The 10,268-nt window shown below is 36.5% G+C and overlaps 1 protein-coding gene across 4 annotated transcripts in view; it reads right to left on the bottom strand.

Annotated features, from left to right (window-relative positions):
* LOC135212625 (DNA repair protein RAD51 homolog 3-like) overlaps nucleotides 1-10,268 on the bottom strand; it is a 49,598-nt gene extending 39,330 nt beyond the window's left edge. The window contains exons 1-6 of one of the 4 annotated variants that reach the window (XM_064246217.1): nucleotides 10,094-10,268; nucleotides 6,738-6,996; nucleotides 3,200-3,297; nucleotides 1,663-1,790; nucleotides 848-954; nucleotides 462-567 (exon numbers count right to left, since the gene is read on the bottom strand). In XM_064246217.1, the coding sequence (XP_064102287.1) occupies nucleotides 462-567; nucleotides 848-954; nucleotides 1,663-1,790; nucleotides 3,200-3,297; nucleotides 6,738-6,900 (602 nt within the window). In that variant the 5' untranslated portion in view covers nucleotides 6,901-6,996; nucleotides 10,094-10,268. The other 3 variants (XM_064246215.1, XM_064246214.1, XM_064246216.1) reach the window with 3 other exon arrangements.

Here is a 10,268-nt window from a genome sequence, read left to right on the forward strand (position 1 = left end):
AAAATACTTCTGCTCATCCAGACAAAGTAGCTGACTTGATGAGAATTTTATGAGCCGACAGGTAATATGATGAAAAAAAGGGGCGGGGAAGGAATGAGTAATGAAATGACTATGGTGTGGGTTGAGAGAAGGTTGAGGGAATTTGTACTCTGAATTACCTTTGGTATATTGGTTTGCTTTCTTCACTGTGGTACTCTACGATATGATCACTCATATGTAATGGAATGCAGCTTTGAAATGTAATTTTGAACATCTTTTTCTATTTTCTGTAATAATTGTACAATAATGTAAGTTACTTCATTTTGAAACATGCAGAAAGTGGACAAGAAAAGAGAGAGAAGAGAGAATTCAAGTTTTGTCTAACCATCAAGAAATTAAAAGCTCTTAGCATGGTTGTTGTGTTTGCAAGGGTTGAAACCTAAACTGAACATAACAGAATAGCGCAAGACAACAAACAATACCTGTAATAGTGTATGCCTTTAAGAAGAGATTCAACTGTAGGCCCCAAGCTTATATCTACACTATTGGTTGTAGTTTTTACACGCTGAACTGCATGTGCAGCAATATCTGAAAGAATACAATATTAATTTCAATCTTTTACAAAGAGTTACTTTTTTTTAGAATTCCAGGGTTTGAAATAATCACTTAAAACCTAAGAGATGATAAAAAGAATTTACATTTTCACTTTATTTCACTTGTTTATAGTTACTGTAACTGTAAATGTGAGCAATTTTCAATACAAAATCATGCACACAACACACCTAAAATCAAGAGGCCATTTTGTCTCAGTAATCAGTGACACATAATAACTTGAAGAAAAAACTGTAAAATAGTTTATAAGATGCACCTTTCAATCTCACAGCTGAGAATTTTCCTTCTGTATCTATAAAGACAGATTCTCCCCCCAGGCCGCCTAGTGAAGTTGGGAACTGAACTGATACACAGGCTTGCAAGCTGCAACATATAATACATCTAATAAGTTTTATTTTTTATTCATATACAGAAGATGTAAGGTTATGGCAAGACAAAAATAAACTTCTAGTACACCAGCAGGATAGAAAAGTTATGCTCAGTGCTTCCTGACAATGACACACAAAATTTAAGTTTTCAATGCATAATTTTAGTCTGGTAATATACAAACAACCTTGATAAAGAATTTGAAATCAAATTCAAGCAAACAGATAACTATAATTTACTATATTGATTTTAATTTAAAACACTTCCTAAGTCAGGTTTCAGGGTGCATAAACCAAGAAATAAACTTTCCTATATTATTATTTATTTTGTATATGTACTAAAATAAAAACACTCTCCTATAAAGAACTATACTATTAGGACTTTAACAATAATAAAAAGGTGATACGTGTTGTACTAACCTCCTGAGTGTTCTTGTAGAAATCAGATTTTAAGTATGAAACATTTTTAAAACAAACCCATCAGTTTACATATGCCTCAGCCTGCTATCAGCAGCTCCCCATACAAATATGCATACATAAATACATTTGCACATACACAAAAGCAAAAGGTTTGGAGGATACTAAGTAAAATGAAGTTGTGAATGAGACTAATAAATACTAAAGTATCATATACATAATAAAAATCTCTTCGACAAATATCAGAATATATTATCCTACTTGTAGTGTTAACTAATAAAAAGCTTACCATAACTGTGTTTTTCCAATGCCAGGGCTTCCAGCCAACTCTGTTATAGAGCCAATGGCAAAACCCCCACCAAGGATGTTATCTAAACCTCTGCAGAAGGTACTAATGTGTGGTGAATTGTTTTCTTCCTGAGGAAAGTTACTTGGTTTATTTTATTCTGCGTATTACATGATAAATCCTTAATCCTATAGAAGCAATGGAGCAAAGTGAGAAAATGGATATCATGCACTTACAAATACTAATACATACACTATTTTCATTAACATACAAAAAATGGACACACAATATTACAAAAAGTACAATTTCTTAAAACCGAAATTGATTTTTTCTAGTAGATATCCATTATACTTTTTGACTGCTTCAAGTGCATTAGCTCCCTTGCCAGACAATATCAGAAGAATAAGAATCCAGCTCATCACCTGCACATCTGGGCTCAAAGGTTCATCTACCAGCAGAAAATGGGCCTAAAAACAGTCTGACTGATCTGCCTGCTCTGCAGTGACAGAAGAACAGTTTACCTTGTAAAGTGACAGGTTTGTACCAAAAAAGTTTTACTTTACATGCATTTGTTAAGGCACAGAAACCTATCATTTAATGATAACCTGAATACTTTTTTTGGCAGGTCACTTGCTTCTATTTGGACACTGACACTTCAGAACCTGAAGCCAACAAACTATTGAATAACTGGGTCTCGAAGTCTAGAAGACTAACAAGGGGTCATGAAACAGGCTAGCATCTTGCTAGTAGAATGAAAAATTTTTAATGAACTTATATTTTTCGCAGCTAACAAACCTGAGGTCTTAACAATGAGATAAATTTTCTACCACCAGCTGGAAACTAGTTAAAAACAATCAAAGACTGTATATGCAAAGAATCTGCAGCATCTGGCATCTAAGGCATAGAAGGCCCCCATGGAACTTGCAGTAGGTGTCGTGCTATAATCAATACTGCCGAAGGACTGAATCAATAGAAGATTAAAGCACTCATTCCATCAGTGTGAAAGTGAGTACCCCAGCTGACCTCACAGTGTGGCAAGAGACCAAGATTAGGGGGGGGGGGGGGGGGTTGGAATGGCAACACAGTCAGAAGAAACCTTTCCTTCAAAGAGAGAGCAACAAACTTGTATAAGTACAGCAACAAGAGGGCCAATTGAGAACAAGTCCAAAGATTAATGAGCCAGGTTCCCAAAGTTAAAAACCTATATAAAAGGTAATTGAAAGCCTTCATGAAGAAAACTTGAAGACAGAAAAAATACTTTATTTTTTTACAGGCCTGAGATATAGATCTTGCCCCAATTTTATAAAACCTGACCTATGAGCTGAATATTATTAGTTTGTGGGGTATCATCACAAACTTTCAAGATGATCTGATGTAACCAGAATGAAATAGTACTTTCGTGTTATAAAATCCATTTTTTCCTGAGGATTGGAGTATCTAGGATTTACCTGAACATAACAATATGCTAGTATGTTAAAAGCAATGGGCAATGATAGTCAGTGAATTTAATTTCTTAAACATAAACTTCTGTCTTGTTTACCTGTACCACTAGTGGAGTTGCATTCACAGTCTGAACATCAGTATCCTTCCTCACTGCTCTTACAACAGCCAAACAATCTTTAAGATTTATCCCTGTAACTAAAAGACAAATGCAATCACATTAATATGAATTATACATTAGATATCCATTTAGCATCATCACCACCTTAAACCAAGAAAACTAAGATCTTATAATGCAATACAAGTTTTTTTTAATACAAACTCACCAATCATATATACTACCAACATCACTGTCTGCAATGCCTGCTGGCTTCCCAATCTTGAGTCTGTCAGACAAGAATATAGTTGTCTCACCACACATGCGGCTTTTGAACACTCAGGTATGAAATAACCATGAATGATTTTTTTATGCGAGAACTGTAAACAAAGTAAGATTTGCGAGGCTGGGAGGAAGGCACTCCTCATGTGATTAATGGGTTTGTAGAAACATCAGTTACATTGCTATGTAAGATGTTCCAGATACAAAAGGTCCTGGAATGCTTAGTGTTTCTCTAGGGTCCAGTTGAAAGCTTGGGGACTCTATGGAATTAGGAATCAAGTCTCTGGGAACTTAAGTTTGTAAAAGAGACAGTCTACAACCATAGACTATAAAGCAAGGCTCTCGCAGTGGATAAAAATAATTCAGATAGTATGAAAAATCTATACATAATTATGCTACCTAGAAGTGCCATGGATGAATGATGAAGATGAAAACAATGAGTTCAAAGCTTACTCTCCATAGATAACATGGCCTATCCAGACACCAACTTTGGAAGACACCAACTTTGGAAGACAATCACTAAGTCTGGGGGAAGGGGGTGAATCTTGTACTAATAGCCTCTGCAACACATCTTGAAGATTCTTCGGAAGACAATACTCCAGACAGCCCGGCATCTGTCTGGGCAAGATCAGACCACCCTTGGTGGTATCTCTGAAGCTAGGTTGTCTGAGAAGACAGCTTGGGGGACAGATCTTGGATGGTCTACAAACAACCGTATAGGTTCGGGAGCTATTACATGTACCACACTGGACTAAGAGAGTAACTAGAAATTGAGCCTGAGACTGTTTAGCGCCTCCTCGATCATGTTGAAGGGCATAAGGTGAGGAGGTCTGAGAAGATGGCTATAGCATGATGCCTGTTGTCCATGCTATAACTGGAGCAAGGCGAAGGTTCCTTGAAAAGGCAAACAGGTCCAAGGTTGGCTTGCTTCATACAGAAGATTGAAAGGTTATGATGGGATGGACATGTTTCTAATGGCCCAGCACATCCTTTGAAACTTATTTGCCTGAATAAATCGAATGACTAGAAGATTTGATTGATCTGTCAACAGAGGAAAAATTCTGCTGTATGGTTGAGAGGGAACGCTGGATCCATCTTCCTTGCTTGAGGTGATGTTTTGGGACTGAGGTCTTATCCAAATAGACTGCCATAGTCTAGATGTGACCTATGGTCGAGCAGTACTAGAGCTGTAAGAGAATCTCTTTAGCACCTCTTGGGAACTAAGTCCCGGACATCTTCCCAGTTCCTCAGGTGGGCTCCTTGACCTAGATCTGAGGTGCTGATAAGAACGCTAGAACTAGGCTCAGCAGAAGAAGAGATTCTGTTGCACAAGTCACATTCGGACATCTACCACTGAAGGTCCGACTAAAGAGACCTTGGCTAAGAAACAACATGGAGGAGTTCGACTGTGTTTCTGTCCCGGTAAAGGTTACTGTCAAGAGCCTTTGAGCATCTTTCTTGAAGGTATAATGAAGTAGTCAGTTGACATGTAAAGCCTGAAGTTATGCCCAGACAAAAGGGGAAGTCAAATGCAGTAAGAACCAGGAATCAGGAGAGGGTTTGAAGTGTTACAGAGAGGCTAAAGCACAGACTCCCGATTGGGGAGCCCTGTCCCGAAAGACAGAACTACATAACTCTCTGGAGTTCAGACAAGGATCTGGAAGAATGCTCCCTGCATATCCATGCTCCTATTCAATTGTCCTAGAGAATGGGTGAAAGAACTGTCTAGATTGTCTCCCTCTTGACCTTCATCTATTTTCTATGAGGAATGCCGTAACATCCGAAAATTACTTTTAAGCAAAACTATTATCAACGGCTCACTAGTAATTTAAGGCAGGTAAACCACTTCATAAACTGCAATGATTATAGCCTAATGAGAAAAGGCCTAACACAGACCAATTACTAATAAAACAAAACTATAATTAGTGGCTTGTTAGTAGTTTATAACAAGAAAACAATTCATTCATAAAATACCAAAATTATGGTCTAATGAAAAGGCGTAACATATAAAACAATTTACTTTTATAATGAAATGTTGTAACATTCAAGAATTACTTTTAAGGCAAAACTTTTATTGGCGCTGCCAGTAGCCTAACCGATAAACAAACCATAAATGCAAATGGCATTGTTTACTGATGGCTTGTTAGTGCCTAAATCAGTATAAAAAACATAATACGAAAACTCTCATCCTGAAAGATCTCAGCTTGAAGGCTACAATATACCCACTCCGATGGTTGATTTAAAGAATCCTCCATCGGAATCCATAAGCTAAACGGGGAAATGAATGAGGATTGTCCACTAGGCTGTTCTGTTAGTATTCCATTAGTGGGGCAGGCTGATCACCTACACAAACTATGTATGTTGAAGTGCTACCTGCAACATTTTCAATCCAAGCCGCTGTTCGAGTGGAAACTAATAGCTATTTAATTACTTGGTAAGTTACTTATATAAAATTCCATATAACCTATTTACTTACACTGATTGCTGAGGTAAAAATATAGATAAGCAGCCTGCATAATCAAGAGAGAAATCTGGTAATAGGCTCCCCCAACAGAACATGAAGACTAGTACATTATCTAATATTCATTAAGAAACAGCTGATGCCATGATGCCTCCGGAATGAGAGGCTACTGAACAATCTGTGAGTAAAGCAAGGATAAAAAGAAAATGAAGGTAATGGTGGAGCTTGATAAACATCTGCTTACCTGCTCATCTTGACTCATCAAATAATACAGCTGCAATTTGATGACTGACAACTCAACAGTAAGTCATGCATAGAATGTGCCAGTTGGAGTCAGAATAGATGCTAAGGACTGCAAAATATAATGAAGTGAAGGCTCTCTGATGTCTGAAAAATGTAACAAGAGCTAACACTGAAAAGAAGGATAAGGACTACCATAGTTTGGTGAAATTGTAGTTTGATACTGAAAGGCCACTAAGAAAAAAGCAACAACAACTTAGATAAAGTAGAAAAAGATTGCTCAACTATATTAGTAAATCATTTACTTGTCAGTCCTACTGCATGAGTTACCTACAGTAGATGTGAAAGAAAGTGGCAAGATAAAGGCATGAGGGAAGCCCTTGAAAATCAAGAAATTCTAGCAGACTGATCATGACAAAAGAGATGATGTAGGATACTCATTTCACATCTGACCATTTGAAATGAAAATCTGATATATAATAACATACACAATATATTTCCTACTCTAATTATTAACACATTGATCCTAAACTCACTGCTGATCAGAATATAACATACTTGTATGGAGTTCTGTAGGTCGTAAGCCTTTGACATCTGCCACATAAATAAAACCTTCATCTTTAAGTTTTGAGATGACTGATGGAGGAAGGGGAAGACTACTTAAGGGCTCAGCCTCACTCCCCTCTGGATTATTTACTTCTGAGAGCTTCTCAGCATCCATCCTGCACAATATTTTCTAATCTACGACGTGGTTTTCACTGACGGAGTCATTCTTTTTGCTTGATAATCTTCAATGTCTAAAGTGCCGAATCAACTCCTACCTTTTAAATAAAAGAAAAATAAGACAACATTTATTGCAAAATTACAAATTTAAACACATGCTTCTGCCATAATGTCTGGTAGGTCTGTTTTGGTTACTGTGGTGAGAGAAGTTGAGAACCCCTACTCATGATGATCAAAACCTCACCTGCCACAGCAAATCACTTCACATTATTCACTAAGTTGTAACAATATGGAAACTTGAAAATCAATGGGGTTGCTGCAAGGACACTCCTAAACAAATAAGTTTTACATTTATAAAACAAGAAAATGATTTGAAATATTCCTTATGCCCATATAAAAAACAACGCTAATTTTACATCCGTTGAATTACAACTTCATACCAATATTTATCTCAAATTCTAATATTACTGCCCCTAACAATTAATCTTTGCTGATATATCCTCTTCACAACATATGCACCCCAACCAATAAGAACTAAAAAATATAGTAGTAAATTGTACATTTATGAACAAGGATTTAGAAATGTTGTTATATGATTAATATGTTCTATTTACTCACAACCACATTGTAAATAGTACAGTAAATATTCTTCCTTCAGTGGCATCTAGTACAAAACAGAAAGATCACTGGACAGTACTCTGCAAACTGAAAATGAACATTCAACATTACACTGCTTCTACAGTTAACCATGATACAGTAAAAAGATTAGATGGTGCGAGACTTTCCCTGGGGGTGAGGTCTCAACCAATGTTAGTTGTCTCTGTATTCAAGTAACACAGAATGTTTGTATGTTTCTACATAAAAACAAACCACACTATGGCATAGTCCATTTTTTAATTACATTTTTAAAAATGGGAATAATGGTAAAAACAAATGAAATTTAGAAGTTTCAGCATTTCATAGCATACAAAGCACTTTCACATAAGGAATAACTGCAACCTACCAAAACTTTCCAGTTTTTGACATTTAACCAGTTACTGTACTATTACAACAAATTTCTAACATGATTTCTCCTAGGTTACAAACCAGATCCATTTACATGGGAGTATCCTTCAGCAAGAGATAGAAACATTATTGAAATAGGGAACAAAGTGGGTTAACTGGTGGTAATGGAGGGGGGAAAGGGGATTTCCCCTGACTCACCTACAGTCACCAAGAATTTTCTCCTTAAGCCTCAGTGAAAAAGCAGACTGGTTGAGGTACAAAAATGATAAAGGTTCTGTTTTGTATACCTACCATAAATAATAAATACTATGTAGTGAGGCAAGAAGATCTGAATTGTGGAGAAGATGGGAAAATGAGGCATTTCTTCCCTATACTATGACATTTGTTTTTGCAAAATGTCATCTGCATAATCTGTCATTATTATTGCATTTCTACGATTATTATTATTGGTAGTATATTTGCCTTTTTTTATTATTATTGTGATTATAATCAATATAGTATTGTTACATTAAATTTTTACCTATTCTCAGTTTTATTATAGTTATTACCATGATTTTGATTACCATCTTTTATATTACCTCAGCAAGTGTGGATATTTTGTTATCATGTTATCTTATGTATCTAGACTGTGTATGTTATTGTCTATTCTTTGTATATTCCATGTATATGGCCTTGACCTAATAATAAAAACTATTATTATTATTATCATTATTATTTACAAAGCAAGCTGGATCCTCTCCAAAGTGATAGACAACAGATAAACCGGGCTGCCGCAGTAATCCATTGGATTTACTGGTGCCCTGCTACCAAACCACAAATGGAAGCTGAACCATAAACAGAACAAGAACTCTCTGAACCAATCCAAAAACTTCCCATGATTGGCTCATTTAATACATAATAGGTACAGCACTTAGATTCTCTTATCTGTTATGTGATGGCATCAAGAGGCTTTCATATCATTTTGATAAACAGTTTTTCTTCATTAAAATTTTGATTGATTTAGCTTTTCAGTACCAAAGCTAAGAATATGAATAGCCTCCCCTCCATCATAAATTTTATACTAGTACCCTCTGTTTAAAGCTTAAAATATAGCCTTAATTTCTAACTTTGGAGAAAATACTTACTTTGAAAGGAGAGTAGAGGTCTTTAGCTCCGTCTCTCACCAACAACAACTCGTGACTGATGACCATCTTCGGTGTCAGGACACGTTATAAGTACTTTTTCGGAGGGTATCCAGCCGTGATCGTCATTGAGTTGGCCAGTCCATGCGGTGTTTTACCGTACTCTACTTCAATGGTAAATTGTTGGTTAACTCAGTACAACCCTACATGACTAATGAGGTGAGGGGTCCCCAATCAGAGGTCATACCTTTATTATATTACTAGGTACATTAAGTATGATAGGACCCCTCTCCTAGGTTAGGTTACGCTATAAAGGTTAGCTTAAGATACTGTAAACCTACTACCTAGGCTATGTGGTTTTCACTCATTTTCAACCTTTCTCCCCTCCCAAACCACTGGTTAGCCTTGAGAGGGTGAGGGCTGTCATTAACATTAGATATACTAGGTAGGCTAGGGGTGCTACAGTGAGCTACCTACCTAGTACTACAGCAAAATTGTATTCCATCATTTTAGAATGGACATTACTAGCCTAATACCTATACATAGTACTAGGTATACCTAGGTAGGTAGGTATTGACTCATAAATGAAAGGTTCATGCTAGGGGGAAAATTAAAAGGTCAGAAGATTTACCACATTAGGTATAGGCTAGTACTAGGTAGCATACCTAGTATTTCTAAGTCACTTGACCAAAAATAGGTACATCAAACACAGCTACCTAGGTAGGTATTTGGATGTAGGCTACTACCTAGTAGCCTAGTAGGTACAACTAGCTAGTACCTAGTACCTAGGTAGCTAGTAGGTAGCCTAGGTATAGTACTACCTTGGCTACTGTCAAGTTGATGGTACCTAGATATTTGGTAAAACTGAAGAAATTCTGCACCCCTCTGATTTTAGTAACTACCTGATTACGTACCTAGTAATAGGGGTAGTAGCTACCTAGCTACTACCTACCTAGATGTGCAAAATGGGTGTCAATTTCATTACCATCCCTTGGAGATGAACAATAAAACATAAACTAAAGACTGTAAATACCTACCTAGTATACTAATATGATCTATAGTTACCTTCCGTAATATAATCATCATTTTTCGACATCTTGGCTACTTCATTCGGGCTATTACAGAAATTCAAATGCAACAGCAATCCAGTATTAGCTGAGGTAGTAAGTAGTACCTATCCACAATTAACGAAATGATCTTATGTATACTTAAAGGGTGCGCGGCGGCGTTAGTAGTAATA

The sequence above is a fragment of the Macrobrachium nipponense genome, chromosome 41 (assembly GCF_015104395.2).
Source record: "Macrobrachium nipponense isolate FS-2020 chromosome 41, ASM1510439v2, whole genome shotgun sequence".
Lineage (NCBI taxonomy): Eukaryota > Metazoa > Arthropoda > Malacostraca > Decapoda > Palaemonidae > Macrobrachium > Macrobrachium nipponense.